This window comes from Python bivittatus, unplaced genomic scaffold (genome assembly GCF_059951505.1).
Source record: "Python bivittatus isolate LINGU-HERP-01145 unplaced genomic scaffold, Pbiv_v1 ctg000080_np1212, whole genome shotgun sequence".
Taxonomy (NCBI): Eukaryota; Metazoa; Chordata; class Lepidosauria; order Squamata; family Pythonidae; genus Python; species Python bivittatus.
The window spans coordinates 44,112,900-44,136,648 of record NW_028277035.1 but is presented as its reverse complement, the minus strand read 5'-3'; the positions used below and the strand labels follow the sequence as shown (position 1 = coordinate 44,136,648).

At 45.5% G+C, this 23,749-nt stretch overlaps 2 protein-coding genes across 11 annotated transcripts in view; both read right to left on the bottom strand.

The window, feature by feature from the left end:
• Positions 1-16,030, bottom strand: part of DBN1 (drebrin 1) — a 42,255-nt gene extending 26,225 nt beyond the window's left edge. For 2 of the 6 annotated variants that reach the window (XM_088133943.1, XM_088133944.1), the window contains exon 1: positions 15,818-16,030. In XM_088133943.1, the coding sequence (XP_087990069.1) occupies positions 15,818-15,903 (86 nt within the window). In that variant the 5' untranslated portion in view covers positions 15,904-16,030. The remainder of the gene's footprint in view (positions 1-15,817) is intronic. The other 4 variants (XM_007420314.3, XM_088133945.1, XM_007420313.3 and 1 more) reach the window with 2 other exon arrangements.
• A 2,799-nt stretch (positions 16,031-18,829) lies between these two features.
• PDLIM7 (PDZ and LIM domain 7) overlaps positions 18,830-23,749 on the bottom strand; it is a 50,019-nt gene continuing 45,099 nt past the window's right edge. For all 5 annotated transcript variants that reach the window (XM_007420308.3, XM_025164539.2, XM_088133942.1 and 2 more), the window contains 5 exons: positions 23,347-23,587; positions 22,806-22,986; positions 22,089-22,209; positions 20,695-20,810; positions 18,830-20,059 (listed from right to left, as the gene is read on the bottom strand). In XM_007420308.3, the coding sequence (XP_007420370.2) occupies positions 19,973-20,059; positions 20,695-20,810; positions 22,089-22,209; positions 22,806-22,986; positions 23,347-23,587 (746 nt within the window). In that variant the 3' untranslated portion in view covers positions 18,830-19,972. The remainder of the gene's footprint in view (positions 20,060-20,694; positions 20,811-22,088; positions 22,210-22,805; positions 22,987-23,346; positions 23,588-23,749) is intronic.

Sequence of the window (23,749 nt, the reverse complement as noted above, 5' to 3'; positions counted from 1 at the left end):
TATTGCATACTGAGGTGGGTGAACGGTGGACATGAGCACACATGAATTCTATGAAGGTAAAAAATTAGCCAACTGGAATGGAATTGGTCTCTTAAAGGTCAATGCTTTTTGTTTTTCAATCAAGATTCTGGCTCTTGGAACAATGTAGAACTTTTGCTGACTGATGGAATTTTAGTATCCCAAACTACCATCACTACCTGCCTTTTAGCTGTGATTCCCTCTTCACCTGCTGAAAGCCTGGCTTCTCTTTCTCTCAGTCCTCCTCCTCCTCCTCCTCCTACCAGCCTCTTACCTCTTTTTGTTAACATATAATTCTTTTGTAAACCTATAATTTTGCTTTTCATTTTTGTTAACTGCTAATTACGGGAACAAAACTATGCCAAATAAAGGTATGTAAATTGTGTAATGTGCACACTTTATTCCAAATACTTCCTTGTTATGAAAGCAACAGCATAGCCTATGACAATATAGTGAATGGAAGCTTCAGCACCTCTAAGAAGCAGCAACATAAACATTTTAAACCAAAAACAAGGCTCTTGGCCCCATCTTTGCCTTACATCCAAGGGGAAGTAGGGACATTTCTAGAATACGATTTATAATAAATTCCTCTTGATGAGTGGAGGTATGATATAAGCCAATTCTACTCAGCCAATTTTCCTTGCAAGTCAATGGCTGGAGAGAGAAAAGAAAAGCCAGCTAGAAGAAAAACAATTACTACTGCATTCCCAAAGTATCTGTAAGGAAGAACTGGCATGTACAGAAAGCATTACATTTCCCCACTCCACCCAGCGATAGTTTGACAAACATGGGCTTGGTAACTAGCACTTACTATCAGAGAATCAGAGAGTTGGAATGGGCCATTTAAGCCACTCAGTCCAGCCCTTTGCTTCATGCAGGAATCCAGATTGAAAGTACCCAGCAAAGGGAAATGTGCCACATCTGTGTAATTTGATTCATTGTCAAACTACTTTTATTGTCAGCTTTTCCTAACATCCAGTCAGAATTTGCTTCCCTTTAACTTCTGCATTATTTAATTATTATTTTATTCTGTCTGCTGCATCTTTGGTAACAGAGACAGATTTTAAACTTTCTTCTGTGTGGCATCCTTTTAGGTATTAGAAGAGTGCTGCATATCCCCTCCTGCAGTCTTTTCCTGTCACAGTTAAATATCCCCTGTTCCTTCGGTCTCTCTTCATAGGACCTTTCTTGTTCCTGGATCATCCTTGTTGTCTTCTTCTAAATCTGTTTTAATGTTTGAGCTACCTATATATCCACTGAATTGTCATGTCATCCTGTCTACAGCATGCTAATGAGAGTATCACAGGATACTTTGTCAAATGCTTGCAAGGTATGTTGTAGAATTTGTACATGAGCTAAAGAAATTACCTGACCCAAAAATGAAATTAGGTTAGTCTGACAATGGTTTCTTGACAAATCCATGTTTCCTGGTAATAACTGCATTGTCACCAAGGTGAAATAAGATTAGTCTGGCAGGATATTGATAATAATAAATCACCTTATGATCTCTCTATAACTTTTCCTCTTTCTATAGATAGGGACATTGGCCTTCCTGTAGTTGCCTGATACTTCAGGATTTCTCAATACATAAAACCAGGAATTTTCTCCAATATCCTAAGATGCAATTCATCTGGTCTAAGAGATTTAAACATGCAGTATAAGCAGACATTCTCTGACCGTTTTTCTATTAGACTCAAACTGCAATGCTATCCATTCATCTTGTTCTTTCCAGCTGCCTTGTGGAACACATGTCCTCTTCTCAAACAAGCCTGCTTCTTTTTTCTTATAAGAACTCCCACCCATTTTGAACTCCTTATCCCATTAACTTCTCTTGCTGTGGAATCCTACTTATATTGCTCTGACTTTATTGCAATCCACCTTCTTGAAGTCTAAAGTTTGCATTCAGCTGCACTCAGTTTCAGTTTCCCTTCAAATCAGATACAACAGTTCTCTCAGTCTTCTTGCTACTTCCACTTGTTTGACTGAGCTTACTACTGATTAGCATCAAGTCTTACTGAGCCTTCCTTTGCTCTCTGAAGAAAACAGTATCAGCAAGTCAAATCAAGAATTTCCTAGAAAACCATGCTTGGCAGAATTTGATTTCCGCAGATGTTGGGATAATTAGAGTCCTCCTGTTAGGCTCACTTCTTGAAGTTTAACAGAGGTTCACTCCTCATGCATCCTTTCCAGTTTGTTTTTCAGTTTGGGGGCTGTAACAGCAGTGGGCTCATTGGTGAATGAGCTACATCAGGAATTAGACAGGGAGAGTGTATCCATATTGCTTCTGCATTTGATACTATTGACCAGAGTATCTTTCTGGGACGCTTGGATTGACAGCTTCCTAGACTTATTTGGCTAACAGCCCCCAGAAGTGGATACGGGAAGTGCATGTTGCAGTGAGCCACTGACCTTCCATCAGGAGTCCATTTACATGTTATCCATTTTATGCTTTGTTAACCTTTACATGAAAGTCTTGGGGGATATCTTCAGGGTAGGTCTTCCACAGTTTGGAGACTGAGTCTCATTGCTGTGATAATGATAACCAAGTTTACCTCTTTTTCATTTAATCATTTAATGTCAACGAGGATGTACATTGTTGCAGAAATGGATGGGACAGAGGCAAGCAAATCAGTACTCAGTTTAGAGAAAGCAGCAATTCTGAGGTGTGGCCCATCCTCTGCCGTCTCTGTCTTTCCTTCAAACCTTGTCCTTCTTCCACAAGCCTTTTGCCCACTGCATCTGAACATGTGTGGAGGAATTTCTACCCTTCTGAAATGAAGTTTTTAAGGTTCTGTAGTGGGGAGCCCTTTTCCAAAACAGGTGTGACCATTTTATTCACTTACACTCAGAGTGGTTGTAGAAAATTGGGTTTTCCCCAAAGAAAACCATTATCCAGATCCTGTCTGTAAGCAGCCCTTGCGTTCTGAAACACACCAATCAAAATGAGCCCAGGCACAAAGGGATGAGCAGTAAAGGAAAGCACGCTCAAGACTCACCAGCACAGACAAGGCAGGAAAAGCACCTGAAAGCTATAGAAAGCCATGGATTTTGAGTATATATTTAAGGTTCCTGATGCTTCCAGGAACCCCCTTAGCCTGTGCAGATATTTCACACCAGGCTGGTTGCATCTGCTATTGCAATATAAAGGCAGCTGCACACTGCACCTGAGGGAAACGGAATTATGAACGTATGTGCATGGGAGCATGGTGAGAAAACATACCCACACAAACATCATTGGAAGACTGCCTTCACGGTATTTGCATAAATTCTGTGCCTTGGGAACATAGCTGTAACGTGGCAAGCTTCCTCTGATCAGCCAGGTTTTCTGTGGCAGGGAAACCCATGAAGCCTCATGCTATACACACCATAAGGGCACCCTTTAACGTTTGTGTGAATGAGGCTTGCCAATGCTACAGTAAAGGGCTGAAGAGGCTCTTCACATTTCCATTACAGCAACTCTCTGCATGGCTCCCCTTGGAAAGAATATTAGGAGACTGCAATTGGAAGAAGATGCCGCAGTTAGATTGCTTCCTGGTTTGCAGTTTGCAAACCATATTATACTACCCTTATACCAACTGAGGAATGGCTTCTGGTTGGTTTCCAACTTCTGTTAAAGAGCTTGTTCTTATTTATAAAGCTCAAAATGTTTGATATCAGGTTATCTGACAGTTCTCTGCCACAGGAAGCTGCTCGTAGAGGCCATCTTCTTTTAAGGGTCACCAGCAGAAGAGACAAAGCGAGTCAGAGCCTTTTCTGTGGCAGCACCACAACGGGGAAGCTGCCTTGTTATTTCACAGCTTTGCCCTTTTCAGATTGGCATTATCCTATGCAAAGGACTATTCTGGCACACTGCTTGGGGAACTCTGTGTGGGACAACAATGGTTAATAAATATTGTAATGAATAAAGTGAGGGAAAAAATGCAGATTCACATGGTGCAGCATAAAGTGTTGTTAGTTTCCTTTTTCTCCATACAAAAAGAAGCATTTCCCTGGCAGAAGTTCCCCATTATCACTATTGGAAACTGAACAAGGGATTCTCTTCAGTTTTGCTTCCTATCCCTGGTAAATGCACTAGAAAGGCTGCAGCACCCGTTCCCTCGCTCATAACAAATGTGTTGGCTAAGCATTTCTGAACAGGTGGGCATGGCCCTGGAACACAAAAATAGAGCAATCCTTTCCCTTCACGTTGGGGTCTGAATTAACATGGTGACAATCCAACCACCTCTGAAAATTCAAGTCCTCCTGAACAGAGCTAAAGCTGGTATTACAGGGGCAAAGACAGGCATTATAAAGTATCAACAAAATTGTGTAAGCAGAAATAGCAAAGAAGTGAAAGAGAAATGTTAGCCTGGCAGCGCTAGGGTAGGGGGCTGAACTCACCAGATTCACATTCCAATCATCTGGCACCCAGTTTGCTTCTGCTGGGCCACCCAGATCCAAGACGTAGGAAAGTCATGCAAAGCCTTCCCCAAAGTGTGCTAGGTGAGGTTACTACCACACTCTAGACAGCGAGACACAGAGGACAGCATACATGAGAGAGACTCTGATCAGGAAATCCAAATCCAAGTTCATGACAAGGCTCCTGAAATATGGCTGCAGCTACTGTTGGAGAAGAAAACTCTGGATTCTGAGAGCAAGAGAAAGGAAAACCTTAATGGGTCAACACAATGGTCAGCCCCGGAGGCTGGAAAGATCGAACAGATGCTTGGGTTCTGAGGCCAAGTGACTGAGCTAAGGAAAGGTACCATGCCTTAACTGCACAAGTGGATCTTTAGGTACACAGTCCTGGTTCAGAAATACACAGACTCCCCAAAGGTTCCACACAAGCTCAGTAATGTCCAGCTCAATGCTTGGGTGCCTTCCCTCCATTCTAATGTCCTCTCTGCTAATCCTAACCTCAGTCTGCCTGTTTTATTTCTTACAGGCATCTAGCCAATATGCCAAAAGCCAAACCTATGACATTGGAATGCCTTCATATTTGGGAGTTAGTTGCGATGTACCAATGAGGCAGAACTAATATATGTCACTGACATCTCCCTCAAATACATCAAATTACATGGCATTGCTTGAAATGAAGAAACAGCCATCTGTAGACTAGCAGGACAACGCAGCTGGGAATATAGCCACATCAGATAGCAAGGGGACTTGGGGCTTCCCAGCCAATGTGGGATTCATACAGGTAGTGAACACCAAAATGAAGCCCTGCTGGTAAATGCATCTCTTGCTGAGGGAAAAAGAAAATCATAGTTTCCTAGACCCCAAACCACTTATCCATTGCTAGGAACTGAGGGTTTTTTCCCTGCCAGGAAGCATACTGTGCTGAGTTTCCTATGTAAAGGTGGCCACAATAATATCAAAGGCAGCATTTATTACCCATGGTGCTCCTGTGGCATACTCTATCATGCTCAAGATACATCTGGCCCCCCACAGTGTACTTCTCATCCTCAAACAACCTCTTACCAAGGCCAAAATCCATGGGTCCAAGGGCTGGGTTAATTTGTCTAGGATCCCTCCGTGCTAGTAAAGAAATACATATCCGAAGATGAAGCTAACTCCTCCTCTGGTTTAGTCTTACTATGGGCTGAAAAGTACAAATAGATTGGAGTACAGTATAAGCCATAAAAAAATGTAGTCACCTACATTTCCTAGAAGGATTAATAATACAATTCCTCAGCAAACCCATGCCCAGCAATTTTCATCTTCATTCAACATGTGGAGGGAAGAGGACAAAAGGATGACCCTACCCTTTCTAGCACCAGATTTTGTCAGAAGACCCAAAAGGGAGGTAGAAAGGGAGGGATAGTCCTAACCAGGCCTTCGTGAAGAGGAAAAAGTTTCAGCCTTGACCTCGCTCAAAACCTTCTGTGGTTTGATTTTTAATACCTTTGTTAAAAATGAAATTCTTCTAATATGAGATACACCTTCCAGATGGGAGTGAAGTTTGACTGGCCCCTATGACTTGTACCACAGTGTGCAATAACAATATTATAAAGGCCAACTACTGTAGCCTACTGCAGTCTATCTTAAAACAGCTTCTGCTAGTTTTAGCTGCAACTTGCTTTATCTCCTTTTCTGTGTTAATACTTTGGAAAATATTATTTGATTTCCACTGGGCCTGAAGAATTGAAGTAGAATTATTAATTTCAGAAGGTGTCACTATTTAGAATTGGTATCCCCTTCTCTATTTTTCTCTCTCTCTCTCTTTCATACATACACACATATATACAGATCTACTGGATCTGGGACAGGTTTTGGTACAATAGCTATAAAGTGTAACTGTGGCAAAGACTCAATAAGAGTTTGATTGCACACCTCTAAGCAGCAGTAGCAGGATCCAGCCCCCAAAGCAGTTAGCATACAGCTGTTTGGGGACTAGAAGAATTCACCTTGACAGTCTACCAGAACATCATAGGATTCCCTCATTCCATATAAGCAGTTTTGCTTATTTTAAGGTTATTTATTGTTACATACAATTGCTTCACTTTTCTTCACTAGCAGTGTCCTTAATTGTCACTATAGCAGAAATGCCTGCTTTTGTTTTAAAGTCACTCAAAGGGGAAATCTGCTTTCTTCTTCCTACTCTATTTCCAGGTTAAGGTTTGTCTTAAGAATTCATGACTCCTATTGTAGACCAAGAAAGATCAGTGCCACACCATTTCCAACAAGTCAATGCCTACTATGGTCTGGGGGGGGGGGTTGTTCAACCATAGGTGACCTGAGTGTTTCCACCAAGAAGAAAAATCATTTTTAAAATGGGTGGAATAATACCCTGTCTATGAAAAATGGAGGCTAGGGACAGAGAGCGAGAGGTGTTTCATCATCGCTGCATCCAAAATCAGTTAATAGTTAGGCTCAGTTAATAGAAATATTAAGAGCAGAGAAGAGAGATTTATACTCCTGTTTTCATCCTCACAACAATGCTATCAGATAGATTGCTTAGAAAACTAGAGATCATCTCAAGGTCACCTGGTACATCAGAGCCAAGCAAAGATTTAAGCCTGTCTCTCTCTGAACCTGGTACAACACTTTCTAATCACTATGCCACATTACAAAGTATAGTGCTGATATTGTGCTGGATTTGGAAATACTGAACCCTAGTTTTAAGAAAGAATGCAAGCATCTCATCAGAAGTACTTTATTACTACCTTACTGTAGTCAGGATTGAATGGGGGACTACTAGTACAGGGGCTTTGTTATTTCTAAGTCCAGAGTTGCTCCTTGTCCTTTTTCCAGGTCACTGTGCAGAGCAGCCCAGCTTGGCATCAACTGAGGCACCCACACTGCCTTTAGTTCAAGCAATGCGTCACTAATTACAGTAACTTTCATCCACTACTAATTTGGCACTCAGCTAGCAGAGAAGGGCTGGATGCAAAATTTCCATGGGTATCTGGACAGAAAGGGGCATAGCCTGTCATAAGGAGCAATGCCCTCCCAATGCTCCTGAATTCACATTAAGCTGCTGGCAAGGGCTGTATGCAACTTAACCCTGGAATATAATTGTTCCCCACGGGTGGGAATGGAAATGCAGCAGCTGCTGCTACTCTCTGCTAAGTAGAGTCTCACCCTGATCCTCCCTGCTGTATAACACTTCCCAGCTTCAACAGCAGACAGTGCTTTGGGTGGAGACCTCATGCACAACTTTGCGTTGCCAGCTGCTCTGCTCTTTGTATTTTAGCCAGTTGCTGTTAGACTGTCATTTTGTATACTAAGACATCTGCCTTCCCCTCGCTCTGTCTCCAAAGGTAGGAATGGGTCACACTTTCTAGTCTGAGAACCATTACAAGGACCTAAACATACACTCTGCATCTTGCATCAGGGGACTATCCAAAAGGGAGGGAGGGATAGTCCTAACCAGGCCTTCGAGAAGAGGAAAACGTTTCAGCCTTGACCTCACTCAAGACCTTCTGTGGTTTTGATTTTTAACGCCTTTGTTAAAAATGAAATTCTTCTAATATGAGATACACCTTCCAGATGGGAGTAAAGTTTGACTGGCCTCTACGACTTGAACCACAGTGCACAATAACAATATTATAAAGGCCAACTATACCCATATATAACCTGTGTATATAAAAGTAACTACACATAGACCTTGCTTGCAGGACATACTTAAACAGCTAAATTAACCATGGTTTACTCAAGTCTGAGTTTTCTGGCTTTGCATGACACACTGAATCATAATCTGACCATGCAGACTAAGGTACAGATGACTGATTTATAGTACATTATCTTGTACAAGCTCATTCACACCTACCTATCTGCTTATGCCTATTTTAGGAAACCAGACTCAGTTACTGAGGTTTTAGAAATGGTTGTACTACACCTGAAACAGCCATCAGCAGAGCACTTTGATTCTCAGGTCTCACTGGAATTGCAGGCAGTGTCTTTGCACGGTGAAAGGTGCAGCTGAATTTGGTAGTGATTGTCCACCATCACATCTGATCACTCTATATGGAGCAACTCTTAACCGACTAGAAGTTGCAACTGGTGAAAAAGGCAGCAACAAGGGATTGCACTGAGAGATCTGTATCAACTGTTTCTAGGGCGGAGACTAAAGGGTTGCTATTAACTTTTAAAGTAAAGCTATCAGATTTGCTTTCAAAAAGAGCAGGAAAACCAGAAGCTAGCAGCAAAGAGAGTTTTCTGCATCTCTTTATTATCATCTAGCAGTCATCCAAATTTTTGCAGCCCAGATTTAGTACCCTGCAAGTGGCTTAGGATCTTATTATCTAAATTACTGCTTCTCCCTTTATGAACTTATGAACCTGTCCAGCCCTTAAAATATAAAGATACCCCTTGTCAGAGGCCAGTCTTTCTCCAACACAGGATAGAGCCTTCTCCTGCATTACTCCCAGGCTATGGAATGCACTTCCTTGGGAATTGCTTTGGCAAAATCTCTCTTCCCACATGGAAAGTCTGTAAATGTGCACCTCTTTCTCCAGCCTATTATTAATTTATTGTAGTATTACGCTTAATTTATGTTTTAAACTTTAATTCTGCTTTTTCTTTTGTTTTTAAAATGTCAGCCACCAGAGTACTGCTAGTGTTGAAAAATGGGATTTAAACCGAGTAATTAAAGAAAACGTTTAACCCTACATGTTTTCCCACCATGCCCCCCTCCTCTTTGAAAACGAAAGCTCGGGACACAGACCCGGCATATCCCAGTAGCTGGTTGCTAGGCTCAAGAGAGAGGGTTCTCTTAAATCTGGCCCTTCCTCGGCCCAGCCCCGGGAGAAGGTCCAGTTTCTCGTTGCAGGCAGAGGCAGAAGAGGCACAACCTCCCCTCCCACCCGCGCGCTAACTCATGCTTGGAAGGCGAGGAAGAGCCGCTCCCCCCCCCCCGCCTTGTGGAGCCGGGGGTTCACGCACATGTGTTTCTAATGCACCACGAGCCCCAGGGCGCCGGCGTGCGGAAAACGGCACCGAATTCCTTTCTGCTCAAGTAATGAGCCCCAGCAGTCTCCGCAAGGGGGAAGGGCAGTTGGCGAGACCCCAGGCGTGGAGGAGGGGAAGCACCACGCCGCCCTCAGGCTCCCTTTTGGGGGAAGGGGCACAGCTGCTTGGCCTGGGGAAAGGAGAGCCTTAAGAGGGCGTGATTTTATCTGGGCGGATGCTCGGAGAAAGCAAGGCCAACAGGTCGTGGCTGCTTTCGGCCTTCCCAGCAGCCTAGCGGAGCAGCACTTCGGTCCTGAGCACGCCCGCTTTAGCCCGCGCTCTCCCCCTCCACTCCAGGGACGCCTGAGTCAATCCCAAGGCAGCGGAACATCGGGACCAAGCAACTCCTCCCCACCGCCCCGCATCGCGCCCTCTCGGTTCTGACGTACAAAGCAGCCACGTGCGATTCCCACGGCTGGACATCCAGAGAGCACACATTCCGAGCCAAGCCCGTAGGTGCTCCCCGCCCGCGAACTCCCGCGCCCCGATATCCTATCCTCAGGGGGGCTAATTTTACCGAAGATCACAGTCAGGTAGGTGGGAGGGAGCCCGCCCCAGCCCCAGCCCCAGCCCCAGCCCCAGCCTCAGCCTCAGCCTCAGCCTCCCCCGCCCCGAGCAGCACAGAGGCAGAGTCTTTGTCCGTCCTCGCTCTCAACCCGCAGGCAGTTTCTGCCACGTTCAGCACTTTTCTGTTTCCCAGTCAGGAGCCGTTCCTCTCGGTAATTGAAATGATGCCCCACAGCCCACTAACCAAGCACGGCAGGAGTAGCTACCCTTCTCCCAAGATGGGAGCCGGTCACCCAAATGACCTTGAGCCACAGGAGAACGCCAGGTGGCTTCCACCCACTGCCCTCCAGTAGTCCTTCGACCACACTCTGGGGTTGAATTGCTCCAGGATGGGGCCTGCTGCGTGGACAGCTGCCCACCAGCCAGGATAAGGCTCACATAAAGAAGTTATTGTTCAGCCCCACCCCAACCATCCCCAGCTGGCTTCTACAGCATCTTTTGGGAATAAGTTCCAGAGGAGGAGACTTTTCTTGGCCCCCTTTCTTAGAAACTTGGGCAGGGTTTCCTTTGTCCCACCTCCAGATGTTGCTTTTAGTGAACATTTAGGGGCTGAATTCTAGAGGGTGCTGCAGCCTTTGGATCATACATGCTAAGCATTTGATGTTTGCAAGCTTTCTTGGCCCTTTGGAAAAGCATTGTGCCACTTTATTGAGCCCTGGAGCAACAATGTCCTGATAGGTTCAAACCACACAGAAGCTAGGGGAAATAGTGGGCTCTTTAAAAAAGGAGGGGGGAAGGGGAGAGCCTCCACCTGGAAACCAGCTTTAGGCTCAGATAAACTTCCTCCCTCTTCAAAGGGCAGCAGAAGGTGGCACTTGGGCAAATCCAAATGAAGCCTGGTCTTCCTTTCCTCTGAAACTCACTCTTCCCATTTAAAGCCCTATAGACACACCCATTTTTTTTGAGCTGCGTGGCTTCCCAGTTCCCACCTACCAAACTCATCAAAGCCAACCCAGCCTTCATAATTCCATCATATTTCAATCCCATTGTCTACCCCCAAATCTCTGCAGCTGTCACCTTAGGGTTCTTTGGCTACATGTTCTCAGCTTCACTGATACCATCCCTCTGTTTTACTGCTAGAGTGAGCAGGGTGAGATTCAGCACAGAAAATGTGGGCAGAGTCCAATGTTGGGTTCCAAATGGGAAAGGCTTTAAAATGCTAGAGGAAGCAACAGCATGTTGCAGGAGGAAAAACACTTTCTGTTGCAGCATTGGCTAGAAGGGGCTGTTCCCACTCAGCATCCCTGGAGTACAAGCCGGGTGAAAATGCTGCAAGAGGACAAAGGAAGGCCAGCCAACAGAGGAAAGATCTCAGTGCCAGGACAGCAGGCACGAGTGGCTAAATTACAAAAAAGTAAAGTGACCCAAATGGAGAAAGAGAGGAGAGCCAAAAATGGGGGTCCAGTATTAAGATCATGCTAGAGCAGGGGATACCCAGGTTCAGATCCCTGCACAATTAAGATCCTTATAGGACCACCAATATATGTTCTCAGTTTTGTTAACTCACATGGTTATTGTGAGTATAAAATGCCACCGTAAGAAGGAGATTAAATGGCCTAAGGCTGGGGAAAAAAGATGGCTAGTACAACAGTGCAAACAAAAATGGTAATAAAAACTGGAAAAATTGCAAGGATATAGTTCCAGGATCCAACAGTATATTGACAGAGACTTTAATATTCTTACTAGAGCCTCAAAAAGGAGGGTGGCAGACGGATCAGTGAGACTCAAGAAGAAAGGCTGGTTAGGAGCAAGTATCTTTAATTAGATTCTGACCAACTCACAGGGCAGTGGTATAATAATTGAAAGCCTGCATCTCTGAAAGCTCAGGGAGGGGGTTACTGATGGCTAATGCCATCTTCAAAACTGATTTACAGGACAGAATTAATGTCATGACAGGATTTTAAATTCTGATTTAACATGCGCTATTAGCCTGCCTGCTTATTTGAAAGATCTAGGAATATCTCTAATTCCAAGAAGCTTGAGAAAGAGCCTAAATATGTCATGACTTAAAAACCAGTAAACCAACTGCCAAACCACCAAGGATATTTATTTCTGGAAATCTGACTGGCTTCAAGATGGACTTCTCCCTACAAAGTCCAGCACATTTCTGGAGAGATCAAAATCACATGAATCTTGCCTTTAAAAACAGTTAAGAGCAGCACTACTTCTGTTCTAGGTGAATGTCTTTTGTGCTCTCTTCTTTAGAGGATTTTTTTCCTTGGAAGCAAATCCATTAATACTCCCAGAACACTCTGCCCAATTTTATAGCAACTGCTGGCTTGAGATATGATCCCATTTTTGGTTCAGGGGATTGTCTTCCATATTGACCCCTCACCTGCTCCCTAAGCTCTTGAGAGCAGTTCCATGCTGATCACCACGAATACCTTGGCCCCGCAAAAAATAACCTGCTCTCCCAGAGATACAGCTTTTTCATGGTAGATCCCATGAATGTAATTTGTTCTCTCTCCAACTCTCCCAATTAGTATTGCCACTTAGGCAGTGTTATTAATGTTCACAGTTTTATAGTATGTGGGAAGAGGAAATGACAGGCCACTATCCCAAAAAGCTGACAGCCTAATTTCTGACATTGAGGAGAGAACAAAAGAATGATTATATTTGATAGGTTACACAGCCTTAGCTTGCTTTTAACTCATTTTTGCAGGAGACTTTTCCTCCTGTTGCAGATTCATGCTTTTCTGAGCATAGAATTTCTTACACACAATGCTGTGATCATTTCCCATTGTTGTTCCTCCACTTCCTATCACAAACCCTGCTCATACTATATATGTTCTTCCAGCTGCCTCTTTATTGTTAGCAAGTGTATGTACAATGATTTATAGGAAGCGTCTCAAGCTAAACAGTCCGTGAGGCCCTAGCTTCCAAGTTGGAGACGGGGAGGAGGGCCTTAAAGTGCTTGAGCCTTGAAAAGGGAAGGAAGTAGGCAAAAAGAACAGCTGGAGACCTTCTGCTGTGGAGGAAAGAGAAGAAGAGTGAGCTTCAAAGAAAGAAGACCTCCCCCTATGAAGCACATGGTGTGTATGCATGTGTTAGGGAGGAAAATAGGAGTACTAAGAGGGGAAGAAAACTAATATTGCCAGGTTGGAATAGAGTAAAGCACAGATGAAGCCTTTTAATATCCTCAGAAAGCTGTGACCACCATCTTCCTTTCCAGAAATTAGTATGGAACTCGTGGCCCAGCAGGAGCTGACAAGAACTAGCTGATCTGCAATCAATGTGCTGGTGATATGGGCAGCTTCAAAAACACTGGTAAATGAGAAATAGGGGCCCATCAGGTTCAAAGCAAAGAACAGGGTTGGCTTCAGCTTCTGAACTGGAAGTCATATCCTGCCAAGAAGACTGAAGGAAATGAAAGACACCGCCTTGCACAATGGCACATGTCTTTGGAAGGAGGAAATTAAAAATGTCAGTGGCACCTCTCTGGCTTTCTCTGGGCTTGGAAGCCAAGCAGAGTTAGGACACATTAGTACTTGGATGGAAGACTACCTGGGAATATGAGGACGATAGGCTAAACTGGGAGGCCAGAAAACATCTGGGAAGAAAGCAGTGGCAAACTACGTTAGTACCACTGCCATAAAAACTGTGTGGAGGTGTCTCTAAAATCACTAGGGGTCAAGCTTGACTTGGAGACTTTACTTTGTATCACAATATGCATGGCACTCTTGCTGAAATTATACCTTATGGATGCAGAAGGACTTTAAGGCAACCTGAAAAGAGAACCCCAACAGGGACAGAGGGAGCAGTGTTCCTGGCAGATAGGGAGAGATGTAGTGGGCTCAGGAGATTCAAAAAATTGTTTTCAGAGAGGGAAAGCCATGCATTAAAACAAAACAAACACTGAAAATATGGGGATCAATATGCAAGGTAAATAAAGCTGCACATGAATGTTGGACCTTTAATCACTACATTTTAAATTCTAAATCAGCACTTCTCTATAACCTTTCCCAACCGTCCTCCAGCTGTATAGGAATACCAAGGTAATATCAATATATCTGGAGAGCATCCATTGGGGAAAGCTGCTATGAAAACAAAAGCAGGATTGTGTAAATTATTAAAAGGCAAAACCAAGTCCACAAAGGTGCCTTAGAAGATACCATGAAGTCTACAGTGGGTGGAATCCAACCATCAGCAGTCACTTATGTTACACATGTATAGTATAAAATGCTTTCTGCTGTTCCTTAATTTGCTCATCTAAATAAAAGAGTAAGAGTAAACTCTGGATTTCACAAGTAGAGAACTGTTGCTGAAAAAAGACTTATTCAAGCCACCCACAGAGGCTATAGGCCACCATTGCTTTAAAACCTATGTAAAGAGTAAAAAATAGTTTTCCCTTTTTGTACTGCATAATAGGCACCTGATTAACTGTTCTATAATTTCAGGCTAAATGCAGTACTGCTAACTTGATTTAGGGGACTATCTGAACTTCTCCAGTCAATTCTGCACCTCAGAAAGGCAAGTCTCTGGAAATTATTAAGGAATGAGATATAAAGGAAGATTCCTTCTGCTTCAGAGCTGTGAATACCTATTAGCTAGAAATATGAATAAGCAAGTCTCATTATTAAAACTTGCCCTACTCCATCAGGTTAGGGGATTGCAAAAATGGAGCAGATGTCAATTGTTTTGTGGCTTTGTAAGGAGATGGCTTCTTCAGGCAGCCTTCAAATCAAGGTTGCTCTGTACAGGAGTAGCCTCAGAGATAGCAAGCGGTTGACCAACGCCTTTGAAGGCGTTAGATGATACGCCAGGGCTAAGGGAGACTGACGCTGGCGGTCCTCTTCCACAGAGAAGAAAGAGGCCGTCTGCCTAAAACACAATCCGCTCTTCTGCAGACCCAGGCCTCAGCAGCTCTGGTGAAAGGCTGCCACAGTTTGGGGCCCAGCAGTTCTTGGATTGAGATGCCTAGTTCTGGATGCCTCCTTTACTCCTCTCACAGACCCTCCTCCTCCCCCTCCCAGTCCACCAGTCCCTCCCCTCAAGCCTTCAGACCCCCGCCTCCCTCCCTCCTTGCCCAGCCCCACCTTCCTTTGTGTAGCGGGTCCCTATCAGAGAACTTTCACCCCAAAAAGAGGGGGGAGAAAGGGCTGGAAGACAGGGCCACGAAGGGCCCTGGGATGACCGCAGCCGGGGGCAGCCTTCCAAGTCGACTGCCTAGGGCTGCCTTGTGCAGGACTACGGCCGCGGGGCTTAGGACAGCCCCGCACAGGCAGCGGAGCAGAGCAGGTGGAAGGAGCGAAGGGGATCCGCCCCCGCCGAGTCCGAGACAAAGTGCCTGGGGAGGGGGCGTCCGGGCACGGGTACAACTGCTAGGACGAGCCTTCGAGCCTCGAATCGCAGGCGGGGGCTTCCTGAGCTGGTCCCCTCGCCCAAGCAGGGGGCGCCGCCGTTAGGGGCGTCTTTTTCAGCTCCGCTCCGACTACAAAAGACCGTTGGAGCATCTTCAGCCAGTGCCCTCCTTGTATCCCACAAAAAGAGCCGTCGCCCCACCTCTCCCGGCAAGTGGCGTTGCCAATGCACCACTTGGGGTTGCTAATGGCTTCTCCTCCGGCTGCGCCCGCCCGTCCCACGTTCAGGAGCATCTTGCTGGTGGGAGGCGCGGAATTCCCTTGATCGTCCTCCGGGTCTAAACCAGGAGCGTGCAGGGAAGGAGCGGGAGAACGAGTTCCCAGAGAAAGCACGCAGGCAGACACCGCCCACGCCCCCCTGCACAAAGCGGCTGTAGCCACCGCCCCCCTCCCCACCGAGGGGACAAAGAGCTGGATCGCCCGCTCCCCGGGGCGCTTACCAGTCGGTGGGACTGTCTTCCCCGATCACCTCCTGATACGAGGCCAGCAGCTCCAGGCGGTTCACGCTGAAGCTCACGCCAGCCATGCCGGCGGCGACGGAGGGATGCTGCTTCGGGGGCTTGGGGGCAGGGAGCAGTGCCGGAGCCGCGCTCGGATGGAGACAGGCCGCCTGCCTGCTTGCCTCGGAGACACTGCAGCAGCGGTGAGGGAGCCGGGCGGGCGAGGAGCAGAGGCTCCGCCTGTGCGCGCGCCGGGTCCTAGCGCCGTGACGACGCGAGCTCCCCCTCCCACCCCTGCCCCGTCTTTTCAGCACCAGAAACCGCCGCCTCCCGGTTTCTCCACACGTGGGTGCATGGGATCAGCCATCTTGCTTCCTTTATAGCGCTTGGCGAGAGAGTCCGAAGGGCCGAAAGAGAACCAACCTGCCCTGCCCACCCGGCGGGCCTTCAGGTGTACGTTTTCGGCGTGGGAGATGGGCGCTCCCAACAGACCTTCTGTTCTTCACGTGGACCCGCTCAGAGCAGCAAGACAGTCCCTGAGTTAAGGATGCCCGGGTTATAGACGACCCATAGTTAAGAACGGAGGCTGTTGTAGCAACATTCGAGTTAAATACACAATGGTTCTAGTTAAATTCAAAATACTACTTATACAGTATTATACAATAATACTCTGCCGGCTTACATACAAATTCGACTTAAGGACAGACCTTGGGAACGGAACTCGTTCTTAAACTGGGGACTACCTGTATATAGAGCCTCAGGGTGAACTTCAGCCAGGAGCAGCACTCTGCAAAGGCTCTAACAGACTGTCTTGTATAAAAACAACTTTATGGCTGTGATCTGTCCTGAAGTTATATAATTACCAGCCAGAAAAGAACCGACCAGCTAATTTATTCCAAACCTCAATTTTTGATCCAGACAACAGGCGGCTATAAACTCTTAAGGAAAATGGAGTCTTCTCCAATCTTGCACCTCCTGGGTGTTTCCCATTGCAAAGCCCATTGGGCATGATGGCTGTGTGGGTGATAGTAACCACATCCAGCACATCTGGATACCATCAGGCCAGAAAAAGATTAGAGCAGGGAATCAGCCCTGATGATTTACACCAGAACAACAATTGCATCAATACAGACAAGAGCAGCTGCTTTTTTTTTTTCCAAATGACGCAGCTCCCTTTTTTTTTTTTTTTTAAATTAAGCCCCACTTGCTGCATTTGGAAAAGTACAGGATGCTTACCCCGAACCAGATCTTCCTTCCTATCACCCCTCAGCACTTCTTATAGGCATTAGAAGGGATTTTGAAAGCTTTCTGCCTCCTGTTTTCCTTCTCCAGGTCATTTTCAGGGACTGTGAAGTTAGACACAGGCTCGCTCCCATACAGACTGAGTGGGTGGCAGCTGGGCTGTCATGGCACCTTGCAAAATCCATCAAGTGAGAGGTTTTCTCCCCCTTAGCACTGCATTTCTTTTCTCAGTCACCTGGTTTTTCCAGCTAAAGCCCATGTGGTTTCTAGTAGCAATGCAATCAGAGTGAGCAGCTGTAAAGGTGACCTGGACAAGGTGAGGAGTAGGGGGAAACTAATTGTCCCTGCTTGACATTACCCATTTGTTCTATACATGGTTTCCAAAACCCAACAGGCAAATCTCCTCCCCCCTCAACAAAAACAAGTAAAAAACTGCCAGAACCAGCTTCTGCCAAACTATTCAGAAGTATTTATAAACCAGAAGTCCTAGCAGTAAAGGTATGCTACCTAAGAAGGGTTGGCCTAGTTAGTATTTGGACAGGGGGACCTGCATGGAATATCAGGGAAGTTGAAAAACATCCTAGAAGATGATAATGGCAAACAACTGTATTGCTGCCCAAAAAATGGAAGATTGAATTTGACTCCTGGGGATGACATGGACATAATTTGAGGTGGCCTTTAGTTCTTAGCAACAATTGCGAATGGAGTTTAACAGAGGTTTCCATGTGTCCTACGCTCCTGTTATCATCAACTATCTTACAGTCTGCTTATAGATTATTAACTTTCCTTGAAACAATTACCTCGAAGTACTGATTTAGTGTATGCTTTTGACGATGCTTTGCTTCCCTGGAAAAATCTGTTCTATTAAAAAGTTAGCTCATTACAGTAAAAACTAGCAAGCAGCTGGGAAATAATCTCTCATAAAAATTAAGATCAGTAATCATCAAAGGCACAAAGGTAACATCAAGCACAAAAAAGAACCACCAAGTAGACACCAAAACTGAAACAACCGCAATGGACATAGACTACCTCTAGGTCTCAAAAAAAGGAAGTGCAGAAAGGCTTCCCCAGGTTATAAAGAATTATACAATGATACATTAAAAAGGAGAAATAATTTGTAAATATAAAGATTTAAGATGGGGGAGTGAGGCAAGAAAGGAAGCTTTCCTCATCTCCAAACAAAATTTGAAGTATATGCTACCTCAGCAGGTGCCATGTTTCTAGGAACCTGTCATGGCCAAGCAACGTTGGCACATACGGTCTTGCTGACTCCAGTATCTTCCTTCTTTTAATCCCATTGTGGCTCTTCCATTATTTTCATGAACAGCCTTTGCACTGAACAGACTTGACCCAGAGTTTCTTTTCTTTACTCTCCAAGACTGCTTATTTTTCACTGAACAATTCCATCAGCAGTAGAGATAGAATAAAGTTGAAATCCTGTCTACTTAGGATCGTGAAGATATCCTGTCTACCTTCTTCCAGATTAAGCCATTTCCTTGTATAATTACCCCCAGCATTTTATGACCTGAAATACCATCGCTGCATGAAAAGATGCTTTCTAGCTGTTCCTTTCCAAAATAAAATCCGTGGTTCTGAATTACAGCTGTAGCAGTTAACTCTCTTTTGAAATTCCCTCTAAGTACAGTTAGAGGACTCAGATTAGAAAGAAAGCAACAGCGTTGCATTTTGAAGTTTGTCCATTATTTGCACCTGATTTCTCCACTTCCAATATTCCAGGCTCCTAAACAATCAGAGCCCACAAGGATGAAGAAGAATTAAGACATATTTTATTAGCATCGAAGGTGGCAAAGAATCACAGACTCCCAGCTGAACAGCATGGTTCTGAGAAATACATTTAGAGCAAAACACAAATACCAGGTCTTTGGTAGGGGTGCTTTGGGGCCACCACTGACCTCAGAAGCTGTGTGCTACAAGCATATATAAAGTTGTGTCCCTAGGTAGTGAGTCTCATGTTCATCTCATGATGGAAAAGCAGTTTTTGCTAGTGTGAAGAAGCTGGATCTTGAAACTCTTCTCTCCTCCATGGCACTTAAAAGTAAGCTTTTTCTTGGTCTGTGGTAACTTACAGCTCATTCCTTTAGATAAGCCACTCACTTCCTGTGGTAGGGGTCTAATATTTTTGTTACTAGCAAGGTGGCTTGGAGGAAAAGAGGTTTAGGGTTTGGGTGTTTTCTGTTTTTGTTTTTTTTGAAAAAAGCAATTTCACTGAGCAACATAGCTGGGAATGGGTTTCTACCTGGAAGTGGAAATGTGTGCTAATGGACCAAAGGCAGAGCCAGCCTGATTATAGGAATCCTCTGCAAATGCTTTCTCAGAGAAGGGAGGACAGAGGATTGTTGGTAATTACACTGCAAAGGGGATAGAAAATAACGATAGTGAAATCTGGGGAAAGCTGTTCCCCCCGCCGCCACTTTCCCTGGGGCATTAATAGCAAGTTTTCACATACATCTGAGTTAATGACTTCTAGGGAAGGCCAGCTGATGCTTCCTTTCAAGTGCGCTATCATTTGGGATCCTTTGCTAGGGAGAAACATTCTTGAGGCTTTCTTTCTTTGGCTGAAATGGGCACAAAACTCTACAGTATCCTTCCCTAGGCTGGTGTCCCCTGGAAGTTCTGGACTTCAGCTCCCCAAATGTCCAGCAGTTTTCACCATGAGTTGGCTGGAGTCTGCAAGAGATAAAGTCTAACGCATCTGAAGAACACCAGTTTAGGTAAAAATACAATGGCGTAAACCTCCCAAAGTACTAAAAGGACCCTGAGTGTTTTACCCCTCCCTCTATGGGGAATAATGGTCAAGTGAGGCATCTGGTCTGAGGGCTCTCTCAGGACAGGAAAGATGGAGGCAGAGTTTGGGCAGGCAGCAGCTTGGCAGTTAACGTCTCCTCCTCCGCCTCACACATGGGAGAAAGCATGGCTCTTGCACAGCGGCTTGTCCTTTTTGGAATAGAATGTCTTTCCTTCCAAATTGATCTGGCAGATCTGTGGAAAAAGGAAGTTCTCAATGAGACGAACATCAGTTCCCCGCTCACCCTCCCCCCACTTCAGCTTAGTCATAGAGGCCTGGGTAGAGGATAGAAGGGGAAAAAATCAGCCTGAAAAAACCGCATACCGCTGCCATAAACATCACGCATCACGGTTGCCCCTCAACATTATTTATAATTGTTATGTCCCCATTTCCTCCAGGAGCTCTACAACAGCAGCCCTGTGAGGTAGGTTGGGCTGAGAAAAAGGCTGGCTCTAAGTCACTCAGTGACTTTCCATGGCTACAGAAAGACTTGAAAGGGTCTCCCTGCTCCTGGTCCGACACCTTAACCACTGTGCTACGCTGGCTTTCCATTGTATTTATGTCAGCCAGAGACCTTAATATTGCTAGCTACAAGGCAGTGAAAAAAGGGCCTGCACAGCCATCATCAAGCAGCTCCAATCTCAGTGCCACAGGAAGAAGGAAGCACATCTGAAAACAAGTTTTATGCCAGCAAATCCTGCCCCTGGCTGGGAATAATAGCCTGCAGTTATTTTATAATGCATTTCCCTGAAGTGCAGCAAAAGATAGCTCTAGTAGAATTAGATTAGTTAAAACTTGAGAGAGGGAGAGATGGAAGAAACTGTCTTACCGCACAAACGAAGCAAGTGTCGTGCCAGCTGAAGCCCAGGGCCTCTAGGAACCGATCACCAGCATCTATTTTGAAATCACAGCCACGACACTTGGTTCCAAACATCTTGTCATAATCTTGCACAAAAGGGAGAAACAGGAGGACAAGAAAATGGCATTATTCCTGGGCCAGCATTTTCAAAATGTAATACTGTACTGTATCTAAGCTAGGAGAAGGGGCTCTGCTCGCACTGGCCACCCTAACATGCATTTCCTATGGTGCAGAAGATGGGTTGGCTTGGTCCCAGGCCCCCAAAGCATCTAGGAAGCTGCCTTGCACCATGTCAGAGCACTGATTCATCTAGCTTTATGCTGCTTGAGGAGTGCTGGGTGTCAAAATTCTCGACAGTCCATGCTGGAGTCCCTCTCAGCCCACAGGGAGGTTCTGAGAATTCAGCATGGGATCTAATGCATATAAAGCAAGCCACTGCCTTTCCAAGTTGTTATAAACATGGGCAACTCTTAAAAATCAATTCAAGGTTCATCTGGTTTTGTTCAGAGTTAATTTTCCAGTGCCTGAGCTCCTTAAGCATACCACCAGTTCCACTTAATATCTTTCAGTCCAATCTACAGCTCTGCTATTTATTTCCGTTCTAGGTTTCCTTCTGCTTCTGTTCTATTAACTGGCCTCCCTCCCGCAGCCCCATCTCTCTGCTGTTGTAAGGAAGGCTCTTCGTAAGCTAAGCTCCATATAGTCTAATACCACTGTAGTGCCTGTTGGGCCAGAGATGGCCGACAATTCTCACACTCGTGTCAAGCAAGGCTACACATGCTGTTAAGAATCCTCTGCACCGTCCCCACCCGATTTCTGATGAAAGGCAGCTGCTTGTTCATCTGGGAGAATACCAGATTTGTTCACAGCATCAAATAACGGAGAATGGAGATGGAAGGAGTGACTATTTTGTAAGTGAAATCACATCTCCCCCCCATCTCCTAATGGAATATTCCAGAAAAGAGCAGTATTGTTCAGAACTAGAATGAAAGGAGGAAAAAAAACAACAATTCCCAGCATGCTTTTGGGCATTCTATGTGATGCAGGTAGTAATCTATCATCTCCATAGTAACCTAGCAGAACTGGCACTGCCCAGCAACCATCACCAAGGGGTGATCAGACCAGGGTCAGAGGAGAATGGCATGGCAAGTATTTTATTTTGCAAGCTCTTCCTGCTGCCCGGGATAGAAAAGTCAGGGCTAGAAACACACTGCTTGATGTATTTTTCACTCTAGGCTTTCCTTCTTGGTGTAAGCGACGCTGATGCTACAAGGAGTCAGTACACATTCAGTCACATCAGGCTGGAGTGGCAGCTAGAAAGCCTGGAACGTGGAGCCATCCCTCACTTGTTCCATATGCAGTACCTCTCTCACAGTAGGGCTGCCCCTCTTCTATGTAGAAGGCACGATTGCGGATGGGTGTTCTGCAGGCAGCACAGACAAAGCACTGAACGTGCCAGGTCATCTTCAGAGCATGCATAATCTCCTAGAGCAATACAAGAATGTGAGTCACTCCAGAGAATGGAAGCACTTCCTTGGCCAGTAAGATGAGATAATTAGGGGAAAAAAGAGCTTTATGAAGCACTTAGCATTGAACATGCTGTACAGCCATCCTCTTGATAATCCTAGGCCAGGATGTGCTCACATTAGAAATCAGGAGAGAGGGAAGAGGCTGGAGTAGGCAGGGGAGTGGTAAACATCCCAGAGAGCTCGTGCCTGGAGAGAGACTGGGACCAGAAAGTTCTAGCTCATGGCTCTTAGTCTTCATCAGATCAGCATCCACTGCTGTTCCTGACCAGAATGAGGTCCTTAACAAGGCAAGCATATTACTGTCTCATCAGGCACGAGCCCTTGAATTAATAAAATATAAGCTTAAGTCTGGCCATCCAGCTGTTTCTGGACTTCAACTCTCATTAGCTCAGCTAGATCAACCAAAGAACTGGACTGATTGGAACTGTAAGTCAGGAAGAGCTAAAGGGTTAGGGGTCAGCCAGATGTTCCTGGGTGTCCCAAGTACCTAACTTGCAGCATACCTGAGTATGTAACATGCTACCCTGAAGATCATGTTTCACCTGAACTCACCCCTGTAATCTTCTTCTTGCACTTGGCACAATTGGGGGCATAGCGCATGTCATAACACTTGGGGCAAAAGATGGAGCCCTTTTCCTCAAAAAAGCCACCCTCATCAAGCACCTTCCTGCACTGCGAGCAGGTGAACTCTTCTGGGTGGTAGTAGCGTCCCAGAGCCATCAGGTAGCGCCCCCTATTGGAAAGCAAAGAGAAAAGGTTAGCTGTGGATTGGCAACAACTCTCTTGAGTTGAAAAGACTCTCCCCACCAGCCTGCATACACGCACAGGAAGCAAAAAGGCACACTTCTGAGACTCACGTTCACTTCACGCATATCCAATCCTCATCAGCAACGGCAATTCATACATCTAGCTCCTACTCAATCAAGTGACGGGGGAGAAAAAAAAGGAATAGCAGGTCCCCCTAGATGCTGCTAAAGTGCAGCCCCTAGCATTTCTAACCACTGGCCATGTTAGCTGGGTTGCTGGAGATGTCATTCAGCAGCAGAGGGAGGCCATGGGTTCCCCACCCTAGACAAAACATCCCATAGCTTACCTGATGATCTTGCTGCACTGATAGCAGATGGGTGTTTTGTTGGCACTCTCTGGGGCTTGCTGTGCAGCCTGGACAATAGAGTTGCGGTTCTGCACAGGCGTTGGGGTAGCCGGCTGACTGTGCGTGCTCAGCACAGTGCTCGTTTTGTCTGGTGCATATCGTTCAGCGAAGGAAGGATCCACAGCCCAGGGTGGACGACTGGAAGGGCTCGTGAGAGGTGCAGGCTTTGGAGCAGCAGAGCCTGGAGGAATTACACAAGGCATCTGGCACTTCGCGCTTACAGGGTCCTTGTGTGATCCAAAATGTGCAAGGCTAATGCTCTGATTCTGTGCTGGTCACTGGGAATAACTTACCCCTCAGTTTTTCTTAAGGGAAAGAATATGCCTGCTCCTTATCTATGCAT